A 27,399-nucleotide genomic window follows, 5' to 3' on the forward strand; every position below is an offset into this window, starting at 1 on the left:
AAGTTCATATGATATGTTCCATAAGTTTGTCACTGGTGACCGAGAGCTTGTCATAAAGTGAATTTCTACATATCCATGATGCAATTTCAACACTCCAATCATATTAATATTTAAATACTCTGAATTCAAACAGAAATCCAATATTAGAAGAAATAACAACAGATCCTTGTCGAAGAAAGGTCAGCTGGTTAATGCTTGGTCTGACAATTGTGTCAAAATAAATTACATTAACAACGACATTGTTAATCGACGAATGAAGACCAAAACCTCAATGATTTCAAATTCCTGCAGCTGTCAGTGTGGAAAAGGAAAGCCTACTCCTGTACTAAATAAGCGAGACAATGCCTTGGATAGAGCATCGAGGATCTTCTTTCCACTAGCTTTCATTGGTTTCACGGTCATCTATTGGGTTCATTTCATGAATCTGGCCTCTGAACTTGACTATTAGAAGGACTATGTTAGTTTGAATCTAAACACAGTCAATAATCTTTGAGTTTTACTGCATCAAAGTAAACACTATCAAGTATCGAACTCCGGTAATGCACGCGCCCTCAAGTTCATAAACACGTGACACATGAAAAGCAAATATCAGTTGCTATTTAAATCACATACAGAGTGAAATTTCAGCGAAAAAAATTTGGATTTACATATTGATAAGTGTCAATAAAATAAGTATAATTAATACAGGGTGTTTCTGACAAGTCTGCCATAAATTAAAGGGTGTGTTCTTTGAGTCACACTGAGGGAAAAGTATCACCAGAAAATGGGGTCTAAAACATTTAGTTTCGGGGGTACAGGCCCCCAAACATTTTCCCCTAAAACAAGAATATTGGCAATTTGGCACACATGTGGAGTAAGACATATCAGAGGGCCCATCTTGTTTAGACAATGGGCCTCTATCTTGCAATGGTGTACACCTAGGCGGATATAGGGGTCAGAAAGTCTTCGACTGCCCGTTCTTAGAGATCTCTACGATGGGAGATTCGTGCATCACTTGACCACGCAAATCCCAATTCAAAAACGAGCGGGATTTTCATGCTAGCCTAGACCTTAGAAGCAACGCCGCCTTGTTGTTGTAAGAAGTAAGAGATTAGGAGAAGAGTTGTTGCAGGCACTTGCAGATAGTTTGCACAATCTTTCTTTTTGTTGCGTAAAATGCTTTATCACAAAAAGTGTTGCTACAATATCTGCTTGAGCAGCAAAAGAAAATGTAGTGAACCTTTCATGGGCGGAGTTATTTTTTTTTACCATTTCCTAAACCCAAAACTAAACTGCATGAATGCTTATTGGATTTAAGCCTGTAGACGATCAGAATTAACGCCAGACTTAATAACAAAGTCATCAGGGCCGAGTTAAGCAATTTTGCACCCGGGGGCCAAGATTAGGTGGGCCCCCTTAACACGGAAAAAAGGAACAGCAAATCTTGATAAAGGGGAATAGTTTAATTCAATGCGACCCAACAAGCCTTGCGCCCGGGGGCCAGTACCCCATCGTCCACCCCTTTAATCCGGCCCTAACTATAAAATACTCAAAGGGAATCTCCCTATCTCTAGTAGAACCAGAGTTATGAGCCTCCAAAGTTGGGTGTAATGCTATTTCTATGGAGGGGGTATGTTTGTGAATACTTTCCTCAATTACTTGGCCCCTGTTTTCTCGATCCCCAAGTATATAGTATGGTTGGATGGAGGGGCAAATAGGACTATAACATACTCAAAGGACATCCCCGTACCTTTAGTAGAACCAGAGTTATGAGCCTTCAAATTTGGGTGTAATGCTATTCCTATGGAGGGAGGTATGTTTGTGAAAAAAACCGATTATAACATGGGCAAGCATGTTTTTCCTCAACTACCATTTATTTAATTTATATTTAATTACAGGTTTGAAAACTCTCTTATTTTTTATGAAATCGAGCGCGTAACCCAAAATGGCATTGCTCCAATAATGAAATGATTAAAATCAATTCTTTTTCTTATTACAAACAAATAAAGAAGCGGCTATTAAATAAAGGAAGAACTGACTTTATCAGCGCTACTTCTTTTCCATGATACTTGAATTGTTTAAATTCGCCTACATTAAGGTTTGGCTAGTTTTACAATACTAGAAAATAAGAATATTAAAGGTGGAATTCATAAATGTCGAAGGCAACGCAATTTAGTACAGGCGAAGGCAGGGTGTCGTGCGCAAAAGGCAGGACATTTGCGCACAACGCCCTGCCTTCGCCTATACTAAATTGCGTTGCGTCCGACGTTTGTGAATTCCACATTTAGCCTATAAGTAAGGTTTTTTTATTTGATAATCAAAAATATTTGAAAAATATAAAATAAAGTAGCAATAATGCTGGAAAATTAAGAAAACTTTTGAGGTATCGCACGAAAGGATAGTGTTTAAGTGTCTAAGAATTCAAAACACTTGAAAATTCATTCTTTTATTTTAATTGTCCGCATTTGTTCATCAATAAATAGCGATAGAAAGTTGTGTTGCGTATTTAGGTAAATATGTATAGCCCTCCCAAATTTTGGTTTAGAAACTTTTCAAGTTTGCTCCGGCTTCTAAATAAAATAAATAAATGTTTATCTGTGAGATAATCTTAATATTACAAATGCAGAGATCAAAATTCGATTCATTTTGGCACATTTAAGATAGTACTCAAATATATAATTAAATAAAAATTTTCGAAATTGAGGAAAAATATGATCCATGATGTTATTTTTCATTTTAACCGGTTCAAAAACGCCAATTGGAAATGTACTACAAATTAATAATAAGAGAATTCAACTCCAGACTGAATATAAAGACCGCGGGTCGAAGTGCTTATCGCACAATTGGTCCTTCCATGAGCCTCAAATCATGTCGCTGAAGATATTACTATTCGTGTTTGGAGTGATTCATAAATTGATGGCATTTATATCGTCTATCCTTAAACGTATTCCATTACAGCGAATTTGGGATTCGCACCCAAATTATGGTTTCAAGTCTATCTTTGCCTTTGATCACGTCAGATTCATAAAGCTCTTTCCACCCGTTAAAGACATCAGCACTGCAACTTGTAAGTTTAACTTTTTAATTAACTAGTCCTAGGGTTAGTTCCCTATTATCGGACACATTTTAAAAAATTATGGTTAAATGTAAGGAAATCACAGAAAACCTTTGAAAAGTTTATGAAATATATTTTTTGAACGTTTCTGCACCTAATTATACAGAACTTTTTCCAAAAGAACGATGTAATATTGTCCCAATCATGGATTTTATTCGGCAAGTATCGTACCCTATTATCGGCTATTTGGATGTTGATTCGGACACCCATGTTCCAATTATCGGACGCCTATATCTGGCTTGGACACTGGGATCTCAGAATCGGACAGTGGGTCTTTGTAGCCCGGACACTGGGATCTCTGAATCGGACAGTGGGTCTTTGTAGCCCGGACACTGGGATCTCTGAATCGGACAGTGGGTCTTTGTAGCCCGGACACTGGGATCTCTGAATCGGACAGTGGGTCTTTGTAGCCGGACACTGGTATCTCTGAATCGGACAGAGGGGTCTTCGTAATCGGACACTGGGATCTCTGTATCGGACAATGGTTCCTCAATTGTGACACAAATTGTTTTTAACTATAAAAGACCCGTGGAAACTGTGACTTCTCTGACACTTCTGGACCCATCCTGAACATCACTAACCGCTTTAAGCATTAAATATTTACAATCCCTTCTCTTATTGTAAGCATGGAACTAACTAACGCTAGGGACGGTCCGCACCGATAGAACTTACATTAGTCTCTCTGAAAAACATTCGTTGATAAACCCTCTCGCTTTTAAATCCCCCTCCTGAAATTTGGTGATTCAAAACGGAAATAAGGTAACTCTTGACGCCACCTATAATTTAGTTTTCGTACTTATATACGGGATCCGCAGTAGAAATCGTCCGCTATGCTAGGCGTAGCTTAACCATGGCATAACCTTTGTGTAAATTGTGCTACTATGGAACTAATTAACGCTTAAAACTTTGAAACATAAATTTATTTACGGAACTAAGTATTTAACACTTTAAACGTTGTACCGTTGTTTTTAAAATAATTATAAATATGGATATGTGTGTATAGTGGTTGTAGAAGTGACAATCGCCAAGCTCATAAATAGTACATGAGATATGCAGAGTTTATCGCTTTTCCTAAACCTAAGCGTAATTATGAAATAGCAGACTGCTTTTAAGGCTTTTTGTTACCCCCCTTTTAAAAATTGAATCACTTTTCCGGTTCGCACCAAAATCTCGCTAGGGTGCGTTGTCACCGAACATTTCTCAGATATCCACGCTTGCGGACCGTCCCTAGCGTTAGTTAGTTCCATGTTGTAAGCCTACGTTAAATAATTTTTGTTAAAACTTGTTTGAAAGCTGTCCGATAATAGGTTTTCTACATTAGATACGAATCGCGTTATATTTCCATGTAAACAAACCTAGAACTAACGGTTAAAGTAGCAATTTATAGAAACAGATTCGGGCTTTACAGCCATACACATAAATTATAATTGGCTTCTATTTATATACCTCAAAACACGATTTAAAAATGGGGGGGGGGAGAATTTTTCCGGCCCCTCAATTAGTTTTATTAATCCAAAAATTTGGATATCTGGTTCGTTCGCGCTTTCCTCTTCTGACATCGCGCCCCGTCTCTGTTTTTTCATGCAACATACAGATTTCGACATCCTCTTTAAAACTAGGTAACTTACAGTGTTCCTTTTTTCCCCGGCAGTTTTATAAACAACTTTTTAAAAACGTGTCCGATAATAGGGGGACTACCCTATAACACAAGTTGGGAAAACCAAAATATTACCTCTCCGTGTCAAGAAGATTATATAAACTTAAGTATCCAATGAAAACGTTATTATGTTTCTGAGTTGGGGTTTCCCATTTTTGTTGTTGTTTTGAAAAATATATCGCAATGCACGGGCCTTAATAGATATAGGAGGCAATGAATGAAATATATCACAATGCACGGGCCTTGATAGATATAGGAGGCAATGAATGAAATATATATACAATGCACGGGCCTTGATAGATATAGGAGGCAATGAAGGAAATATATCGCATGCACGGGCCTTGGTAGATATAGGAGGCAATGATAATCTCTCTCTTTGCACGAGAGGTTTATCTTTAATATTTAAATAAATATAATTATTTTTAATTATTTTAATCTTCAATAATTAACATTAATAATAGATAAATCGTTTAAAATAAAGTTATACGTTAAAAACTTTGCTAATATTGACGTTTAAAGTGAAGGGTACCCCTCTTGCCCGCTTTTTTCAAATTTGGGGTATATATACGATTCGTTTCCAGTATAATAGTAAGGAAAAAGCGCTATTGCGAAAACCTTTGGTGGCGATCCCACCTTAGGGAGGCTAGACGTTTCTCGTAACCCTAGCTGATCGCCGCGTATATCCTAAAACCAAACGATGATAATGGAGTAGAAGCCAATGATACAGATTGGTGTCTATGTGGAATAGACGGAAGACCAGTGGATGGTGGTGTTAGAAGCCAGTGTAAGTGCAGACTGGTGTCAATGTGGGATTGACAAAGAACAGAAAATGGTGGTGATTAGAAGCCAGTAAGAACAGACTGGTGTCCGTGTGGGATGGACAAAGACCAGAAGATGGTGGTGTGAGTACTCAAGTAGAGGAGCCATTTCCGTGACTGTGAAAGCAGTTCGGAAATGGCGAACATGTGTGCTCCGATACGCAAACTGCGAACGCGGTCACGTGGGTGTAACAACGGACAGACACACAGACAGACAGACAGACAGACAGACACACACACAGACACGGCCGTTACAGAACCTCTCCTGGACTACGTCACACGGAGAGGTAAAAATGACGATTTGGCCGGCTATCTGGCTGCCCATATGTTTGGTAAGAGTTTGAACCAAATGAAGATAATCAGTCTAGGATTAAACAATTTGGTTTATGGGAGGTGACTTATATCTTGCCCTTGTAGTGGTGTGAGCCTTTGGAGACCCAATATCTACGTTAATACACGAGGGGCATTTGTCACGTTCCTACTACCTGCTAATAGTTAATTCACGACTGATCAGATAGCCTTTCTCCCCACAAAATAGCCATGAACCCTCAAAAGTGAAAGGTTCACTAAAAGCAGGGAGCCAGGGCCCCAGACAAAGATTTATCTTTTTGCTTATAGCACAAGTAGAATAATCTTACACCAAGTTAATATGTAAGATTTTTTGCCGTAGCCTCTGGGCCTGAAAGTTCTGACGTTAAGCTTTTTAAAGTTCCCAACGGAGCTCCCGTGGATGGAGAGATAAAATTTCTAAAATATCGGCCACGACCGAGAACGAGCTTTTGAAGCAGCGCTCCACAGCGGTGGAGAGTTAAGTTAAACAGGCGGGGTTAATTTTTTTATCCGAGTAAGTTCAAGCATGGAGGGTTCATCCAAGTGCACGGTGTTAGCGTTTTTTATGGCAACGGTGTGTCGTGTGGAGTGCGCCTGACGTAGGTGAAATTTAATCCTCTGTACCGCAGACCAAAACAAAATGGCAGGCTTCTCGCTTTCATCCCTTTTAGCAAGCGTTAATTTTTGCCATGAAATATTTAGGCTTAAGCATAAGTGGATCACATAACAGCTCCCTATTATCGGGTAGCTGTAATATGATCCAATTATGGCTTAAGATATTCTACGGGGTTATATCAGTTACAATTAAAATGAATATGTAAAATATCTGTATTCCTGATTATATAACTAGAATCTGACTGTTTCTGACAATACGCAATCGCTGATTATTTCAACATAAATGTAAAATAAAACGATAACTTTATTAACCTTAAAAAATAAGCCGTTATTCATTTTTATCTACGATTCTTGAAACCGCAAAGTGATCGAGCAACCTGATGAAACGAATTATATATAATTGCAAATAAATGATAAAAGTTTCGGCCCAAAATGTCTAGAAAATCCGCAAGTCAGTTAGGCTTCCACAGGACAGTTTTAGTAGAAACGATATAAGGTCTATGATTGGAAGTTAGTAATTAAGATGACTGTAAGAGTATCACGTTTTGGCTCTACATGGAGGTTTGTCACGGAAGTGTTAGCGGGAAGACTGGTCCTTACGCTATTTGTCAACGCATCAGAGGTCCAACATGTAATTAGTGACGAAATTTTAAAATGTTTTGAGATATTAGTATAAATACTATAAGGTATTATGGATTCCCATCTCTTACATTCCACTAATCATTTCGCCTAGGTGGCCGTTCAGCAGAGACAAAAATATGAATTGACACTCCCGCCTCCATTCTTGTAAGGGAGAGGGAAATTCGTATTCTCTCTCTCAGTTTGCGCATGGGCGAAATTTCAAACCCTCCACTTAGGATTCTCCGGAGAGATAAAGTTCCTTGCAATTTAACCCTCGATTTACATCAGCGCGTCTAACGTGTATTTGGTGGTCAGTTTAGGGTCTAGTTGGGATTCCATAATACGTTAGTTGATAATCAAAGAATTGAACTCTTAGTGGATGTTATAATATGTTAGACCTATTAGGCCTATGTCTATAGTTGTAATAAAAAACATCGATTTGTTATCTAGGCCTACTGGAAGTCGTGTGTAAAAGGCTACGCAAAATCTTGTACGGGAGAGTTAAGATTGTAATCGCGTGTAACACATTGAAATGTTAATAAATAATTATCCTAGCTTAAATAAGTATTCTTATAAACAAACCTACAACAGTGGAGATGACTCTTTTGTTCCCAGTTTGAGCCTTTGGAAGCCTCTCTAATCTACTTTGAATGAATCCGGTGAATCGGACGTCAAGGTAAAACACAATAACTGTCGCTACAGTGGCAAACTGGGGGGAAATATATGTTGAAAAAGCTTATGTTGAAGCTTTGATAATCAAGAAACAAAAATATTCAAGCTATTCGAATGTCTCAAAAGTTCAAGTGTTTTCATGTGAGAAAAATTATAAGTTATAATTTAATAAAGATGTAATGCGAAGACAGGTCGAACGAACTAGCTAGGTGTAACACCCGTATTTGGCTCCCCTCCCCAAGTAATGTAAAAGTATCGAAAAGGTATTTTTCCTACTGAAAAATACCTCTTAGTCATCTCAGGAGAGATGCCCCTAAAAACCCACGGGTCCCGCGCTTTGCGCGCTGACCACGTGATGGAAAGTTTTTTCGCCTATGGTTCTCCCACAACCCCTTTTGTCCGCGAGAGGCGTTAAGCCGGGGTTGAGGGAGAGGAAAAGACAGTTCGAACCAAGAGATGGTTGAGAGAGGTTAAAAGGTTTTCCTTTACTAAACTAAACTCATGTAAATAAACTTATGTTTTTTCTTATATCCTCAACGTGCGGTTGGACTCAATTATTTTGTAGTTTTATGGCAAACAACCCCCTCGCGCTGCTCAATACGCGATTGCCCGCTACAAATATGGTGGAGGCGCGGGACAGCTTTCATTAAAATTCAGTTAGTCAAGTAAAATCGATTTACGGACAAACTCTACCAAACGAATGCTGCACCCAAGAAATACTACGCTGACCAGAAAGACTACAAACTCTTGGAGGAACTAACAAAACGAAAATAATCAACAAAGGAACAACGGGAGCCAACTGGACCCTTTCCCGCCGAAAAACCTAACCCACGTGGACCGCCGCTGCTGAAGACAAAGGATTCCGCCCGATTTTTTTTTTCAAGATCATAAGCCGTACACGATATCTCCGTAACCCGTAAGGACAGGAAGACCACATCGTAACGCCTCTTGGAAACTACGAGCGCCAACCAGCAACGAAGCTAAAACCACGCCGGAAAGAAGAAAGCATCATAATCCCCAAAAAGAACTGATAACGTACCAGTAAGAAAATTTACAATTACCACTAATTTAATTTTGTCGGTGTAAAATTTTAAAAAACTCACTGAGGACAGTTTTATTTGTATTTGATGCTATATCATTTTCGAAGACGATTATATTTTGTTCAGTCTTTATATTTAACTATCGCGTAAAGAAAGGCTCAGCCCTTTATTTTTAATATACCTGTTAACAATGGCAGATGAAAATTCCAGTAGTAGTGACGGCGAAGAAATGGCCCCTTTAGTAGTTAAAAAGCAAATTAAAGACATAAATGCTACTCTTAAAAAAGCAAATTAAAGACATAAATGCTACTCTTAAATTGCTGATGGAGGGTCAGAAACAAAGTCAAGCATTAATGCAACAAGTCTTAGCCAAGGGACACGCTAATTCCCAACCTGGAAACACCCCTAGATCAAGCTCTGATTCGACGGAGATCTATGACCCCTACACTGGTATTCCCGTCACTACCGCTAGATCTAGAAGTTACGCGCCTCGCGATAATTTGCATGTAGAAAAGGCAGAGCAAGGCCACCCCCTAAATTTTGAACCCCCTTATGCCGGATTACCCGCTTACGCTGGCCGCGACATACAGGTGGCATTGCCCAAATTTGGGGACGCTCCTAGCAAAAACCCCATGCGGTTTATCGACGAGGTCGAACGTTTCATGCGTATGAAGCGCCTAGATAATATGAAAATTTTAGAGTACGTCCCTTTGATGCTCGACAAAAAGGTAGTAACCGAAAGAAAGTAATTTGGTTGATAGACATGGTTTTTCGATATTTACAAAACTTCTTCATTGAATAATAAATTGTTTTTATGTTCTGCTGAAAATACTGGTATATTAATTGTTTGGTGGGTTTTTGCCATAGTTAATAAAAACTTGTAGGAATTAAGGAAGAATGTACTAATTATTCGAGTATTTAAAGGCACAGGATCACCGAATTTCTAGTCAGGACATAGTTTCAAAAACTAGAAATTTTGCCCTGCCGTCAAGTAGCGCCCTCAGAAAAAAAACGGGGAAAACCATCATGAACCCCTTCATCATCTCTATTTTAGTCCCCCCATCCAAAACCGAAAGAATTTACCCCTCCCCCACTCTATTTTTTGACACGTGCAGTTTCACTACCCCCTAATCCCGTTTTCACGGTGGTATTGCCCTCCAAAACTTTCCATACTGCCCTGCACTTGAAAAAAAAAAGCTTCTCTAGGGCATTTCTTCGAACTTCGAATCATTGAGAATAAATATAAGGAGGACTAAACAGCATAGCTTTCAGTTCCGCCTTGCTATAGTCGTGTTCAAGAGCAGATGAGCGGACTACTTGTTTTTCTATAGAGTATCACCAGCCCTAATTATGATTGTATAGGCATCTTCTCATCAACAGAAGTATAGTAGGCAGTACTCCCAAGCACATTCATCAAAAGGTCCCAAGTTTAGGCGTTACTACTCCTATAAATTCTCTATGGTTTATGCTATGTTGGTGGTAAAATGCATAAAGGTCACGCCTATTAGATTATTTTGAGGGCTTAGGTTCGGTCTAAGTAAAGGGAAACCAAAAACTTTCCTTTATTTTTTATTGTTCAAATTTTCAATGGTAAAAAGAGTAAGAATTTTTTTACTCCTGAGTTGTCTCATTCGCTGCTTTTCAGTCACTAGACTCGGGCAAAGAAAATATACGCTCCAGGAATGGAAGGTATGTCTCGGGGTTGGGTTGACAAGGAACTTCCGGTCTATGCAAGTTCGATGTAGCCGGAAATACCTCGGTCGACCGAGCCTGCCTTTGGAGCGTACTAGGAGGGGAGAGACAAAAATTTACACTAGAGGAAGCTACAGTTTCCATTCCTGGGGCGTGTATCTTCTTTGACTCGGGTCACTCTGTCCAAATAATTTTATTACCCTTTCGCGAGTTTTTAATCGTAATCAATTGATAACATCATAAGGACATCATCTCTCTAAGGGCCCAAGCGCATCTATTAGCAAAAACATCTAGTTCTGCTAGATGTGACGTAGATTTTGTATAGGGGCTCCTAACGAATTTTTCGTGAAATTCGCGGGAGAGAAAAATAGTTTTCAAAATCAGCCACGACCGATAACCTAAGCCGGTCGTGGTCTAGACGCGAGCTCCGAGATAACGCTCCCAAGCGGTTGGGAATCAAACTAAAACAGGCTGGGAGGCGAGAGAGGAAGGACTGAGGGGAAAAAATAAGTAAGAGAATTTCCAGAACCCCCCAGCTCTCTCAGACACAAGACTAAGAGGTAAATTCGCGCTTAGCAAAAATTACGAAGAGATGGTGTGAGAAATCTTTGAAGGAGGGAAAAATGTTCAATGCCGGGTTACTCTGCAGCGAATGCGCTCGGCCTCTCTTTAGGCTATACAATTATTATACCACTTGAGATGAGACGGATGGCTGACCAAATCGGACATACATACATTTCAACCGTAACATAGAATCTTGGGCCCTTAGAGAGAGATAATGTCCTTATGATAACATTGAAGACATCCCTGTTGAAGTGGTAAAAGCGATTTTGCAGTGCAATAGTTGTGATTGCAGAAATGCTTGTACCTGAGCAGCAATTATAGGAGAATTGGGAAACAGAGGCCCACGTGGCGGGTGCCCATGTAGAGCTTTGGGGAAAGAATGCGGTGGTTCATGTAAATGTGCCCCAGGAAGGGTACCGTGCTCAAATATACGCCCCGAAAAGGATTCAAAGGAGAATTAATTTATTATTATTATTTTTATTATTTGTCTTCTATTCATACACTAATTACTAATAGGCCTTTATTTCAAATTTAACTTTACTCGGTAAAACCATGCGTGTAATCTCGGGTAAAAATGTTCCATTGAAATCTTTTTGAATTTTTTGGGAATTTAATCTGATACCTGGTGTTAAAAAACATATCGAAGGGATTTTGGTGCGAGTTATAGCGTTTTCCTTTGGGTCCTCGCGGAGCGCTCCCATGAAGGAATAAAACTAGGAGATCCTATTATTCAAAAACAGTCTTTAACGAAGCTGGAAACTACTACTACAATTTTTATTGCTCCTTGGGAGCGCTCCGCGAGGACCCAAAGGAAAACGCTATTAGTTAGCCCATAGAGACTATAAACCCCAAGGAGTGGCAGGTCCCCCGCTCTACAATCGCAAATAATGATGTTGCTCTTAAATTGGTACACGAGAGCTTCCGGCCCGTTTAATTTTGCTTAGCGGAAGTCGCCTTGTACCAGGAAAAACCGGTTTAAGGGGCAACAAGTTAAGGCACTCCTGCCACTCCTTGGGGTTTAGTCTCTATGGTTAGCCTGCCGCGTGTAGTGAACTCGGACTTGGTCTGACGTTGCGGAGCCTCTTGGCGAGAGGGAGGATATCCCAATGCCGGCCTCGCCCCCGTGTGTTGGTGTCTCTGTTTGTAATAGACCTATTCGTCTATAGATTAATTTCTTTCCCATATACGGCAACGTCACAACCCTCTATCTCTTAACTTAGTGATATCCCCCCTCCCCTTCCCTTCCGGGGGCAAATAGTATTCTCTAGTACAAAGTTGCCCCTAACGTAGGGGATACAAAGTTCACTCCCCCTCTCAACCGAAATTACTCTATTACTCGAAATTGTATGACCCCCTACTGTCATAGTCCAAAGTTCTATTTAAGCTTAGCGAAAGGTAGAAACCATGGATAAAGAATGCGCCTGAGGAAATTTGTTTTCACTTTATCTCGGACGACAGCTTATTCTGTATATACCCTGTTACAACATCGGTTGTCAGCACGCGTAAAGCTAGGTCTCTATGTAACGTAGCTTTGTACGTGCTATCAAGAGACAATAAACTTCAGGATTTTCAGGATTTAAAATATCCGCGAGTTTTTTGGCTCGAGTGCACGGACCTTAGTTTCAAATACGTGTGAAATTGCCTACACGTATTTGAAACTAAGGCGCGGATATTTTAAATCCTGAAGATCCTGAAGTTTTCCGTCTCTTGTCGGCACTTACAGAACTAGGTTACATAGAGATCTAGCTTTGCGCTTGCTAACAACCGATGCTGTAACAGAGTACATAATAGAATAAGCTGTCGTTCGAGATAGGGAGTTGCCTATCCTGTAGAGTGAAAACAAATTTCCTCACGCGCATTCTTTATCCATGTAGAAACTTTGGTAACGGGAGCGACTTCCGATTTTTTACACTAAATCGGTGGATCACAGCCCATTCCATCACGCTTATGCTGCACGCTCTAAAGAAGCCCGTTTAACAATTTCTTGAAATTTTAATGAAATGTGCCAGATGTGCAGAGTAAGGTTTTTTATTTATGCGCGAAGTTTCAAAAGTTTCTCTTTTATAGTTTCATTGCAAAAAAAAAAAATTAAAACCAAAATTAGCCTTAATTAAAGGGCTTAGTCTTCAAACGGTTTAAACATGCACGATAATTTAAAACCCTTCAATATGCCTCTCCCTTAAATTTCAAGAGATTCGAACCAGTGATACCGAAAAAAAAAACATTTAAACCGTTTGAAGACTAAGCTTGCCCTTTAATTGTGGCTAATTTTCGTTTTAATTTTTTTACAACAAAACTATAAAAGACGAACTTTTGAAACTTTGCACAAAAATAACAAACCTTATTTTGTATATCTCATTAAAATTTAAAGATATTTGAACTAGTATTTTCAAAATTAGGGCCAAAAAACGGTGTTCTTTTCATTAACGGCCATGTGACCCTTTGATTTTTTGGGTTAAAATGTGTGATAAGCGTTTTGAGGCCAATCGAACGCGCGTGCAACCAAAAACTCAAAAACAGCTTTTCCTACATTCACTTTATATGTTTTACTTTTAAATCCTATAGGTTCTTCTATTATTTCCATAATAAATTAAATTCCACAACGACCGGCCTAAGAACCGTTAGAAAATAAAACCGCCCGCGCACGAACATACACAACACGTTTGATTAAAAAAAGAATTTAGGAAGTGAGAGCGGGAAAACCGACTTGGTAAGAAGTTGAAAGAACACGTGCGACGGATTTGCTCCACCTCTCAACTCCTCATATTAACCACGACTTTTAGCCCAACACCCCCAAAATACAGAATAGACTCGCCTTCTAGTCCAGCTAGCAAAGATTATTAGCAAGTGCGAACTTAGCTAAAAAAGAGGGCCATATAGATTATGGCACCATCTGTGTTGAAAAAGTGAACTAAATTTTCTATTTTTGAAAAAATAGGGTGTGATACTGTGCCTTTAAGGATAGGTCTGCAAACACATTTTATCACATCTCCAAAACCCTGTGAAGGAAATACATACAACGGATTTGGAATTGGCTGAAATCGTACGTAAAAATGACAGTTGTTAAAGCCCATTTGGTAAGTAGATGTTGAAACATTTCCAATAGTTTCCCATGTATCGTATAACAGTCACTTACCATTTTCAGGGCTTGGTGGTTCTCTGTTTTGTACTTTCGTACGCATTTGCCGATGTACCCCGAAATGAAACCACGGATCTTGATATAGCCGAATCCACTCGCGTTCTCTACGACTACAAAGAACTTGATACGGCTGAATCCGGATGGCACCATCACGGTGGACATGGACACGGTCACGAAAGTGAAGGCCACCATCACAAGAAAGAGGGGCACGGTGGGGAACACGGTCACCACGAAGGAGGACACAAGAAAGGCGCCCATCATCACGGACACCACAAGAAATACGGTGGACACCATCACGACGCGAAAGGTGGCCACCATTTTAAAAAACACGGCGGACACGAGGAAGCACACAAGAAACACGGACACGAACACCATGGGCATCATCACAAGAAGCACTGGCACGGAGATGGCCACGAAAAGGGTAAAGTAGGCAAGCATCACCATAAGGATAAGGGCCACAAGAAACACGGATTCAAGAAATCCTACCACAAGGAAGAACACGGAGATCATAAAAAGTACCACGATATCTTCAAGGATGGAGATTATAAGAAACATCACAAGGAGTTCAAAAAGCACTGGAAACACGAAGGTGGCAAGCACGAAAAGAAGGATCACGGAAAGAAGCATCACGCTCACAAACACCACTCTGACAAATACGGCAAGCATGGACACGAACACTGGAAGAAACACCATGGCGATGAACACCACAAAGGAGGAAAGCACTATCATGGACATCACGAACATAAGAAACACGGAGGACATCACAAAAAGCACTGGGAAGACGGTGAGCATCACAAGAAAGAGCATCATCACGAACACGACGATGGTGGTCACTCTGGTGGTGGCGTAGGTGATGGAGGCCATGAACATCACGGTTGGGAGCATGAAGACCATGGTTCTGATGGCGTTGATGGTCACGAGCATCATGGATCGGATGGAGGTGAAGGTCACGAGCATCATGGATGGGAGCACGAATGGTGATTGAATCTTGTAATATCATTTGCATAATTAAATAAGAACATTTCCCCGTTGCTCATTAACAACATAAACCGAACAACTACAAGCATAACAAGTGCGGTCGTGATAAATTTAACTCACTGATAAAATCGTGTATTTTATAATTTCCAGTAGTTCTATTATTGCCCAAAATATTTGTAATACAGTTTCTATGTTATTGTTTGGTTTATAAATAAACACGAAGGTGATTTAACGTAATCTAAATTACGTATCAGAGTTCTCTTTCGTTTTATTTTATTAGATATTTAGACCGATAACTAGAGAAGATTATTCGTAAATGAATCAAACGATAAAGATAATATCGCTTTTCGTATCCGGTGGAAATCGACGACCGATGACCGCAAATATTAACGAAACCTTATGGCGTTGCTTATGGAAACGAGAACGACCAAAGGCGGATAGATATGAAAACAAAAAGTGAGGTTCAGAAGCGATTCGTAGCCTTTGGCTGTAGACTTCCTGTAAACTGAGAGATCAACGAGCTTCTCCTCAACCCTTATACTATCTGAACAATCAGGGATAAGCTTTCTTACGTCATTGATTCTCTGAAAGTAGTACCTCCGTAACTAGCGCTCCAAACGTTAACTCTTTGCAATAATGTCACGTGATGGCTAAATCGTCTGCTAGTTTGTTTAAACTTGGACCAACCAAGCCTTAAAGAACATTTAATGCGGTATTGTAATTTGTTAGGCAGGCAAAATGGAATATGTGTCGGTTGATTTAATTTTGAGAGATTTTGAAAATAATGATTTCTTTACAACTGACGATTCGGGTAAAAGGAAAAGGCTTCTACTATATATGAAGAATTGTGGTAGTCTAAAAGAATTTGCGAAGGAGATCGAGGGGGCCACTCAGCATTTTTGTAATCGTGGTGCCAATGGATCAATAATTTAATGTGCTCAGAATGTGGAATAGACCCAGTAATCCGTTTCGATGAGTGCGAAACTGAACTTTCAAATGTTATTCAGTGGATCGGTCGGCGTCTTATAGATCTTATCACGAATGACAAACGAAGCAACGAATTGGAAGGTAACATTTCAAACGGAGCCTCCGAGATGATCTAGGCCCGTCCTATCGCGAAGCGAGAATTTTTTTTAAACTAATTTATTTCGCCGTGTTTTCTCGCTTGGTGGCGCTTTAGTACCATAAAATAAAAATAAGTTCAGCCTCGTGATCCCGTCGACTGCTACAATATTAGGTGAAGGCACTGCCAACTCTAATACTAGGCCTTGAAATGTATGTACGACAGAAGCATTTTTTATGTGATATTTTGAATTTGCGCTTAGTGACCGTTAGATGGCTCTTTTCTGAGGCGAATTTTCGCGATGACGAAAGTAAATTCGTACTGTGCAGTCTCGCATGACGTCACGTCTTTCGCTTATGGCTGACCAGGGTGGGAAATAAGGATTTTTTAACTACTAAATAAAATGATCCATGACCATTGACCAGGGCACATCGTCTGCTAAACTAGAGAAGTGGGTAATTAAAATATTGGAGTTTATAATGTCTGTGTCCGAATTCAGCTGCCAAAGAAATCTCCTCCTACCTCTCCTAAGCTCGCTCATTGGTCAATCAAAATCAAACTGAAGGCATTTCATTGGCAGTGGCAGTTTTTGGGAAAAACTTAAGGGCTGTGATAGGTTGAAATTTCCAGGCATAGTATTATGTTCTGCCTCCAACGGATTTGTGGCGAATAGGATAACGCTTCTGCCTACGGAGCAGAAGATTGCAGGTTCGAGTCCTGGCAAGCTCGGTGTTTATTTTTACAGATCTTTTAGACATCATAAAATAAATAATCCTGTAAATACAATGTTTGGATAATTTTTTTTGTTGTTACAAATACAGGCATGTGGCGTAATGGATAACGCGTTTGTATTCGAGGCAAAACATTGCAGGTTCGAGTCTTGGAATGCTCGTCAATGTTTGATGAAGATTCTTAGTATATAGAAGGGAAAATTCTTAAATGACAAACTTTCAATGAAATGTGAGCGTGCTGGCGCATGATTTTGAAATAACATTTTTTGAAACCAATACAAAATGGTTAACTAAACTTTACACTGAGAGATGTGCCTTTGCTAATCTATTGCTGTAAAGTTTATTTGTGAAAAAAGTGCACACCCTTGGTTGCGAAACCTTGGGTCTAACTCTGAAAATTCTTTTCACGCGATAATGTTAAGCTCCGTAGAAATTAACATTAAGAGTTAGGATTGAGTGTAAATAGAAAATCCCTGACGCGATTTTCTAAATTATGGGTCATCTAAAGGGTGTGACTAAAATACTGAACCCTCTGAACCGCTGAATTACTGAACTTGGTACTAAAATCTCTACATGGGTGAAAAACTACCATCCACTCTCATAGAGAATTCAAATAGGAGTAATAAACAAAGACTTGAATCTCGATGGACTGAATTCAAGTGACTATTTTACTGAACTCTGAACCACTGAACCCAATTTAATATTTACATAGCTTAGCATGGTCTGAACTCGAGTGACTATTTTACTGAACTCTGAACCGCTGAACCCAATATAATATTTACCTAGCTTAGCATGGTCTGAACTCGAGTGACTATTTTACTGAACTCTGAACCGCTGAACCCAATTTAATATTTTTATAGCTTAACATGGTCTGAACTCGAGTGACTATTTTACTGAACTCTGAACCGCTGAACCCAATTTAATATTTTTATAGCTTAGCATGGTCTGAACTCGAGTGACTATTTTACTGAACTCTGAACCGCTGAACCCAATTTAATATTTACATAGCTTAGCATGGTCTGAACTCGAGTGACTATTTTACTGAACTCTGAACCGCTGAACCCAATATAATATTTACCTAGCTTAGCATGGTCTGAACTCGAGTGACTATTTTACTGAACTCTGAACCGCTGAACCCAATTTAATATTTTTATAGCTTAACATGGTCTGAACTCGAGTGACTATTTTACTGAACTCTGAACCGCTGAACCCAATTTAATATTTTTATAGCTTAGCATGGTCTGAACTCGAGTGACTATTTTACTGAACTCTGAACCGCTGAACCCAATTTAATATTTTTATAGCTTAACATGGTCTGAACTCGAGTGACTATTTTACTGAACTCTGAACCGCTGAACCCAATTTAATATTTTTATAGCTTAACATGGTCTGAACTCGAGTGACTATTTTACTGAACTCTGAACCGCTGAACCCAATTTAATATTTACCTAGCTTAGCATGGTCTGAACTCGAGTGACTATTTTACTGAACTCTGAACCGCTGAACCCAATTTAATATTTTTATAGCTTAACATGGTCTGAACTCGAGTGACTATTTTACTGAACTCTGAACCGCTGAACCCAATTTAATATTTTTATAGCTTAACATGGTCTGAACTCGAGTGACTATTTTACTGAACTCTGAACCCAATTTAATATTTTTAGAGCTTAACATGGTCTGAACTCGGGTGACTATTTTACTGAACTCTGAACCGCTGAACCCAATTTAATATTTACATAGCTTAGCATGGTCTGAACTCGAGTGACTATTTTACTGAACTCTGAACCGCTGAACCCAATTTAGTATTTACATAGCTTAGCATGGGAATATGGCAGGGGCGGACTGGGCAGTTGGGCAAAATCCCACGGGACCGTTAGCTAACTTTCGGGGCCGCAAGCCATGGAGGGAGTGGCCTGTCCTGCTTGCCATTAAATTCCTTAAAAATTTATCTGAGATTAAGAAGTGGCGAAAGTAGCACATAGCAATAATACCAGCCACACTTTGACGACTCCGAGCTTAACGATATCGAAGAAAATTGCGTCAGCGATACTAGTTCCGTGGTGAGCAATCTAAGCCATGAAGACGAACTTTTACCTGTACGAACTAGCAGGCATTCAAGTTTCGATGCCAAAAAGAAAATTCAACTAAGAAACTGTGCATCTTCATGCTCCAGAGTTAATTGTTGTGGATGCCTTATATGTTGCTATCGTATGCTTTACAAATATACTCTACATTCCTCAGCATACACAAACCTATTTCTTGTATACGAATATCCTATGAAAAACATTAACATGTACAAAAATGGGCCAAGCCTCGCCTCGTGCCCTCTCCGCCGTAAAGCGTTCTGAGATCCCATGTAGAGTTAAGTCTCTCATTTTCTTCTTATTTAATCGCCAATTGAACATTTATGCTATAAATTAAGTCCTTTTCCTAATTAATAACCAATATTCTTTGACTATCATTATTATACATCTTTGTTCGTATCAAAAATATCGTGACTTGGCAATCGCAAATAAGTAATATTAAAAGGAAGTCGAGGGAATATTCACTAAATCTTTGATTTTATGGTCGAGGGGATATTTACAAGTTTATAAGAAGAGTCATGCATAACCCTATGTACAAACAAGTTTATATGGTGAGTTATGCATAACCCTATTTACAAGTTTATAAGGCAAGTTATGCATAACACTATGTACACGTTTATAAGGTAATTACCAGCGATTGCCAAATCACGATATTTTTGATACGAACAAAGATGTATAATAATGTTAGTCAAAGAATATTGGTTATTAATTAGGAAAAGGACTTAATTTATAACATAATGTTCAATTGGCGATTAAATAAGAAGAAAATGACAGACTTGGCTCTACATGGGATCTCAGAACGTTTTACGGCGGAGAGGGCACGAGGCGAGGCTTGGCCCATTTTCGTACATGTTAATGTTTTTCATAGGATATTCGTATACAAGAAATAGGTTTGTGTATGCAGAGGAATGTAGAGTATATTTGTAAAGCATACGATAGCAACATACATATAAGGCATCCACAACAATTAACTCTGTTCAGAACTTCAGAGTTCAGTAAAATAGTCACTCGAGTTCAGACCAAGCTAAGCTTTGTAAATATTAAGTATGGTTCAGCGGTTCAGAGTTCAGTAAAATAGTCACTCGAGTTCAGACCATGCTAAGCTATGTAAATATTAAATTGGGTTCAGCGGTTCAGAGCTCAGTAAAATAGTCACTCGAGTTCAGACCAATTTAAGCTATAAAAATAATTAATTGGGTTCAGCGGTTCAGAGTTCAGTAAAATAGTCACTCAAGTTCAGACCATGTTAAGCTACATAACTATTAAGTATGGTTCAGCGGTTCAGAGTTCAGTACAATAGTCACCCGAGTTCAGACCATGCTAAGCTATGTAAATATTAAATTTGGTTCAGCGGTTCAGAGTTCAGTAAAATAGTTACTCGAGTTCAGACCAATTTAAGCTATGTAAATATTATATTGGGTTCAGCGGTTCAGAGTTCAGTAAAATAGTCACTCGAGTTCAGACCATGCTAAGCTAGGTAAATATTATATTGGGTTCAGCGGTTCAGAGTTCAGTAAAATAGTCACTCGAGTTCAGACCATGCTAAGTTATGTAAATAATAAATTGGGTTCAGCGGTTCAGAGTTCAGTAAAATAGTCACTCGAGTTCAGACCATGCTAAGCTATAAAAATAATAAATTGGGTTCAGCGGTTCAGAGTTCAGTAAAATAGTCACTCGAGTTCAGACCATGTTAAGCTATAAAAATATTAAATTGGGTTCAGCGGTTCAGAGTTCAGTAAAATAGTCACTCGAGTTCAGACCATGCTAAGCTAGGTAAATATTATATTGGGTTCAGCGGTTCAGAGTTCAGTAAAATAGTCACTCAAGTTCAGACCATGTTAAGCTACATAACTATTAAGTATGGTTCAGCGGTTCAGAGTTCAGTACAATAGTCACCCGAGTTCAGACCATGCTAAGCTATGTAAATATTAAATTTGGTTCAGCGGTTCAGAGTTCAGTAAAATAGTTACTCGAGTTCAGACCAATTTAAGCTATGTAAATATTATATTGGGTTCAGCGGTTCAGAGTTCAGTAAAATAGTCACTCGAGTTCAGACCATGCTAAGCTAGGTAAATATTATATTGGGTTCAGCGGTTCAGAGTTCAGTAAAATAGTCACTCGAGTTCAGACCATGCTAAGTTATGTAAATAATAAATTGGGTTCAGCGGTTCAGAGTTCAGTAAAATAGTCACTCGAGTTCAGACCATGCTAAGCTATAAAAATAATAAATTGGGTTCAGCGGTTCAGGGTTCAGTAAAATAGTCACTCGAGTTCAGACCATGTTAAGCTATAAAAATATTAAATTGGGTTCAGCGGTTCAGAGTTCAGTAAAATAGTCACTCGAGTTCAGACCATGCTAAGCTATGTAAATAATAAATTGGGTTCAGCGGTTCAGAGTTCAGTAAAATAGTCACTCGAGTTCAGACCATGCTAAGCTATGTAAATAATAAATTGGGTTCAGCGGTTCAGAGTTCAGTAAAATAGTCACTCGAGTTCAGACCATGCTAAGCTATAAAAATAATAAATTGGGTTCAGCGGTTCAGAGTTCAGTAAAATAGTCACTCGAGTTCAGACCATGTTAAGCTATAAAAATATTAAATTGGGTTCAGCGGTTCAGAGTTCAGTAAAATAGTCACTCGAGTTCAGACCATGTTAAGCTATAAAAATATTAAATTGGGTTCAGCGGTTCAGAGTTCAGTACAATAGTCACCCGAGTTCAGACCATGCTAAGCTATGTAAATATTAAATTTGGTTCAGCGGTTCAGAGTTCAGTAAAATAGTTACTCGAGTTCAGACCAATTTAAGCTATGTAAATATTATATTGGGTTCAGCGGTTCAGAGTTCAGTAAAATAGTCACTCGAGTTCAGACCATGCTAAGCTAGGTAAATATTATATTGGGTTCAGCGGTTCAGAGTTCAGTAAAATAGTCACTCGAGTTCAGACCATGCTAAGTTATGTAAATAATAAATTGGGTTCAGCGGTTCAGAGTTCAGTAAAATAGTCACTCGAGTTCAGACCATGCTAAGCTATAAAAATAATAAATTGGGTTCAGCGGTTCAGGGTTCAGTAAAATAGTCACTCGAGTTCAGACCATGTTAAGCTATAAAAATATTAAATTGGGTTCAGCGGTTCAGAGTTCAGTAAAATAGTCACTCGAGTTCAGACCATGCTAAGCTATGTAAATAATAAATTGGGTTCAGCGGTTCAGAGTTCAGTAAAATAGTCACTCGAGTTCAGACCATGCTAAGCTATGTAAATAATAAATTGGGTTCAGCGGTTCAGAGTTCAGTAAAATAGTCACTCGAGTTCAGACCATGCTAAGCTATAAAAATAATAAATTGGGTTCAGCGGTTCAGAGTTCAGTAAAATAGTCACTCGAGTTCAGACCATGTTAAGCTATAAAAATATTAAATTGGGTTCAGCGGTTCAGAGTTCAGTAAAATAGTCACTCGAGTTCAGACCATGCTAAGCTAGGTAAATATTATATTGGGTTCAGCGGTTCAGAGTTCAGTAAAATAGTCACTCGAGTTCAGGACATGCTAAGCTATGTAAATATTAAATTGGGTTCAGTGGTTCAGAGTTCAGTAAAATAGTCACTAGAATTCAGTCCATCGAGATTCAAGCCTTTGTTTATTACTCCTATTAGATTTCTCTATGAGAGTGGATGGTAGTTTTTCACCCATGTAGAGATTTTAGTACCAAGTTCAGTAATTCAGCGGTTCAGAGGGTTCAGTATTTTAGTCACACCCTCATCTAAACATTTTATTGGACAAAGTTTAGTGTGCTGTTTTTATTTCCGGACCAGGTCAGGATAGGTGAAACTATCTCAGGGCCGTAAATAAGCACAGGACACTGGACATTGTCCAATAAATATTGAAAATGTTCCATAATTTTTATTTAAAACTAAAGGGGTCACCGGACGGTTGACCAGTAAATTTTTCCGAAGTTTTGATGGCTTGACCATTGATAAAGGATGCGCGTGAAAAACATTCTTCGCTCTATAGGATGTGCAACTCCCTATACTAAAAAGTAGACAAGTAGATACTAGCGCCACCTGGCAACCAGTGCTGGAAAGCATCGCGTGAAAAATAAAATTTAATTAATACAAATTAAGGCTGAAGGAACAGATATTATATAAAAAAGGCTTCGTTTGCCCAAGCCTTAAAAACAAAACGATAAGAGTTTTTCCAGTTGACTGAAGCGTGGATATTATTTTTTTTTCTATTAAGTTTTAAAGACAATCTCTATTTTACTACTCTTTAGAATTTAATTCAATCACCTGATTTTACTGCTAATGGATTAGTTTCCTATAAATTAATTGAAATAAAAAATTACTTATCTCAGATTTTTCAACATCAATTCCATTTTCCTGAAACATTTTATCGTGCAGCTATTATTTTGAGGGATAACGTGTAAATTTAATCAAATTGACACTTTCTTTTTTAATTACCGGGAATTTTAATTTCAAAAGGTTTTAAACACATCAAGTTTTCATAATGTTGTCAACTAAACAGCAACTCAACCAACACTTCTAAAATCTTCCCCACAAGTACTGATATACACAGTTCAATAATTGTCACTGTGCTTAAAGAAACGGACCTGTTTATTTAATATAAGAAAGGTGATAACAGCTTTTGTTTTCGAAAAGACCGCATATAATACAGTATTAATGAGAGTAGTATTTGAAAATTAAAGTACGTTCTCCCTTGAAAAGAGAACATTTCAGGAAAATGGAATTGTTGAAAAATCTGAGATGAGTAATTTTTTATTTCAATTAATTTATAGGAAACTAATCCATTAGCAGTAAAATCAGGTGATTGAATTAAATTCTAAAGAGTAGTAAAATAGAGATTGTCTTTAAAACTTAATAGAAAAAAAAATAATATCCACGCTTCAGTCAACTGGAAAAACTCTTATCGTTTTGTTTTTAAGGCTTGGGCAAACGAAGCCTTTTTTTATATAATTGTTATTTAGTTCCCACTTAAGTGTACCAATTGATAATTTTGATGTGTTTAAATTAACTAAAATTACACTCAATCTACAGTTATATTAACTGTCATGACGTAGTATTACAAGTAGGGGAGAAATGTATGTTCTGGGACAAAGTGTTCGCTCCCCCACTCACCCATTTTCGACCTCCACTGATGCCTTCGCCCATCGATAGATGGCATCCACTTGTCGATAGCGCTATTCGTTTAACTACGCCATAGATGGTGCTCTTTCTTTTAACTTCCTCATATACGGCGTACATCATATCCGGTTCTAATCGGATATGGCTTTCTAGAACGTTTCCAGTACTTTCGGCTCGCTACTCAGGGTAGAACTGATAAGATTAGCTCGAATTTGCTTTCAAATTTTTAAACTCTTCATATATTTTATATTGTACAAATTTTTTAAATTTCTATCTTTATTCAATAACACAGCTCTTTGCTTCACAAAAAAAAAAGAAAAAGTCAAACTTACGGAACATATAGCATGAATTTTATTACGTAGACCCTGTCAAGACAAGTAATCAATTTCTTGATAACCAGAATCTGTTACTTTCTCAGGCCTAAAGCGCCATCTATATGTTCTTTTTATCTGTTTTTCTTTTTTGCTTTCAGTGAATGTTTAAAAAATCATGTAGAGTCCGAGAAACCAGCTTAACTTTCTCAAGTATCACTCAAGCAGATAATGAAAATTTATCATTGTTAGTAAAAAGGAGCCTACTACAGATTTCTCGTGGTTATTTCGCAAAGAAATCGATCGCACGGACCGCCGTATTTAAAAGGAAAAACTGTTAATTTATCGTACCAAACATAATACGCCCATTAAATAGTCAAGTTTGCACTTTAATTGCTGTACTTTATTTAATATTTTAAACGAACTATGTCATATTTACAATGAAAAATATTGTACAATATTTTAAGAGAAACTGTATTAATCACAATAGAGTACTTGTCACGAAATACAAAGAATTTCATAAAAAAATACTTATATTTAAAGTGTTATTTTAATTAGTCCACTTCTTCGACCGTTGGCCCCTGAGATGTTCCATAGTTTGGAGTTTGACCCGTCGAATGACCACCGTGTAACTTGGCCATTATTGGACTACACTGTGATTGGAGTTCTTTTAATTTGTGATCGTATTCCCCTTTTTCGGCCAAGGTGTTGTTATCCACCCAGGAGAGAGCCTGATCGCAAATTTCATTGACGCGGTTTTTGTCTTCGCTCGATAATTTCTCGCTGGGAGCTTCGTTGGCCGCTTGTTTGACGCTGTAGGCGTAGCTTTCGATTTGATTCCTGGCCGCGATTTTCTCCCTTTGTTTCTCATCCTCCTCCTTGTATTTCTCCGCGTCTTGTACCATTCGATCTATTTCTTCTTTCGAAAGCCTTCCCTTGTCGTTGGTGATTTGGATGCTGTTGCTCTTCCCCGTGCTCTCATCTTTGGCGGTGACGTGCAAGATGCCATTAGCGTCCAAATCAAAGGTAACCTCGATCTTCGGAACTCCCCTGGGCGCCGGTGGTATCCCGCTAAGTTCGAAGGTGCCCAACAAGTTGTTGTCCTTCGTCATGGCCCGTTCCCCTTCGAATACTTGAATGGCGACGCCCGGTTGGTTGTCGGCGTACGTCGTGAAGGTCTTAGATGTCTTGCAAGGGATTCGACTGTTGCGTTCTACGAGTTTGGTCATGACGCCACCGGCTGTCTCGATGCCCAAAGAAAGAGGGGCCACGTCTACTAAGAGAACGTCTTTGATGACGTCACTCTTGTCTCCCGTAATTACGGCGGCCTGTACCGCTGCACCGTAGGCTACAGCCTCGTCCGGGTTGATTGACATGCATAAGTCTTTTCCATTGAAGAAATCTTGTAGCAATTTTTGAATCTTGGGAATTCTTGTGGAACCACCGACTAAGACGATGTCATGGATCATGGATTTGTCCATCTTGGCGTCTTTCAAGGCTTTCTCTACAGGGTGAAGAGTGCCGCGGAAAAGGTCGATGCAAAGTTCTTCGAACCTGGCCCTGGTGATCTTGGAGTAAAAGTCAACCCCTTCGTAAAGAGCGTCAATTTCTATGGAGGCCTCGGAGCTACTGGATAGGGTTCTCTTGGCGCGTTCGCACGCCGTTCGGAGCCTCCTTAGAGCACGGGCATTGCCTCTGATGTCCTTCTTGTACTTTCTTTTGAACTCTTCCACGAAATGATTGACCATTCTGTTGTCAAAATCTTCGCCACCCAGATGGGTATCACCAGCTGTCGAGCGAACTTCGAACAGCGAGCCTTCATCGATTGTCAGGATGGAGACGTCGAATGTACCACCGCCAAGATCAAAGATGAGTACGTTTTTCTCGCCTTTGAGATTTTTGTCCAAGCCATAGGCCAGTGCGGCTGCCGTTGGTTCGTTGATGATTCTCAAGACATTGAGACCGGCGATGGCTCCGGCGTCCTTTGTAGCTTGTCTCTGAGAGTCGTTGAAGTAGGCTGGAACTGTGATGACGGCGTCTTTGACTGGTTGTCCCAGATAAGCTTCGGCCGTTTCCTTCATCTTTGTAAGTACCATAGAACTGATTTCTTCCGGGTTGAAGAGCTTCCTCTCACCCTTGAATTCGACCTGGATCTTGGGCTTGCCCCCAGAGTTTTTGACAGCGAAGGGCCAATGTTTAATGTCTGCTTGTACTGTCGAGTCATCGAATTTTCTTCCAATGAGACGTTTCGCGTCGAAAACCGTGTTTTCAGGGTTTAGGGCAACTTGGGATTTCGCCCCGTCCCCTATCAGTCGTTCAGTGTCAGTGAAGGCAACGTAGCTGGGCGTCGTTCTGTTACCCTGGTCATTGGCGATGATCTCCACCTTTCCGTGTTGGAAGACACCGACGCAAGAGTACGTCGTGCCAAGGTCAATTCCGATAGCAGGAGCTTTCACCATTTTCCCCTCGTAAACAGTTTCAAATATAATATTTATATACGCTGAAAGCTAGTCAGATATTATTAAATATATTCAAGCTTTGTTGTTGAATAGTTCAGTAACTTATAGCAAGACGCAATAGAATTTATATTAGAACAATTCAAGCTAACGCTTTATCAAGCTTTAATGTTTTAACTTTCAGTCTCTCTCTTTTGAGTTGATTCTGGGGAGATCGGCGAGCGCGCGGTCTTATCAAAGAGAAGGGAAATAGGGAGAGATAATCGCATAGGCAGCCGTGATCCATCTAGAGGGGAAAATTTGTGATACGCGGCGGCTCTTAACGCGCACCTTATTCGCGCACAGTTGACGTTATTGGTTCTCCTCTTTCTGGCTACTACGCCACCAAAATTGCTCGGAAAG

At 39.2% G+C, this 27,399-nt stretch overlaps 2 protein-coding genes across 4 annotated transcripts; one reads left to right on the forward strand and one right to left on the reverse strand.

The window, feature by feature from the left end:
* The first annotated feature begins 8,267 nt into the window (after positions 1-8,267).
* On the forward strand, positions 8,268-15,461 carry LOC149602746 (uncharacterized). 3 transcript variants are annotated; one of them, XM_089860353.1, is made up of 3 exons: positions 8,268-8,848; positions 13,669-13,950; positions 14,042-15,461. In XM_089860353.1, exon 3 carries the CDS (start codon positions 14,216-14,218, stop codon positions 15,221-15,223), a length of 1,008 nt encoding a protein of 335 aa, XP_089716479.1. In that variant the 5' UTR covers positions 8,268-8,848; positions 13,669-13,950; positions 14,042-14,215; the 3' UTR covers positions 15,224-15,461. The 3 variants fall into 3 exon arrangements, with proteins under 3 accessions (XP_089716479.1, XP_089716478.1, XP_089716481.1); XM_089860355.1 differs by lacking the exon at positions 8,268-8,848 and having other exon boundaries at positions 13,450-13,950; positions 14,042-14,180; positions 14,249-15,461; XM_089860352.1 differs by lacking the exon at positions 13,669-13,950.
* A 9,548-nt stretch (positions 15,462-25,009) lies between these two features.
* Positions 25,010-27,205, reverse strand: LOC149602747 (heat shock protein 68-like). Its single transcript, XM_089860484.1, has one exon. It carries the CDS (start codon positions 26,998-27,000, stop codon positions 25,096-25,098), a length of 1,905 nt encoding a protein of 634 aa, XP_089716610.1. The 5' UTR covers positions 27,001-27,205; the 3' UTR covers positions 25,010-25,095.
* Between the last annotated feature and the right edge of the window lie 194 nt (positions 27,206-27,399).

Source organism: Phalangium opilio, unplaced genomic scaffold, assembly GCF_054372755.1.
Source record: "Phalangium opilio isolate 3A_F unplaced genomic scaffold, DU_Popi_V2 ptg000352l_1, whole genome shotgun sequence".
NCBI classification, from domain to species: Eukaryota; Metazoa; Arthropoda; class Arachnida; order Opiliones; family Phalangiidae; genus Phalangium; species Phalangium opilio.

Bases quoted from the DNA above. Each gene is read 5' to 3' on its own strand.
- LOC149602747 (XM_089860484.1), bottom strand. From the start codon at position 27,000: ATGGTGAAAGCTCCTGCTATCGGAATTGACCTTGGCACGACGTACTCT.
- LOC149602746 (XM_089860353.1), top strand. From the start codon at position 14,216: ATGTATCGTATAACAGTCACTTACCATTTTCAGGGCTTGGTGGTTCTC.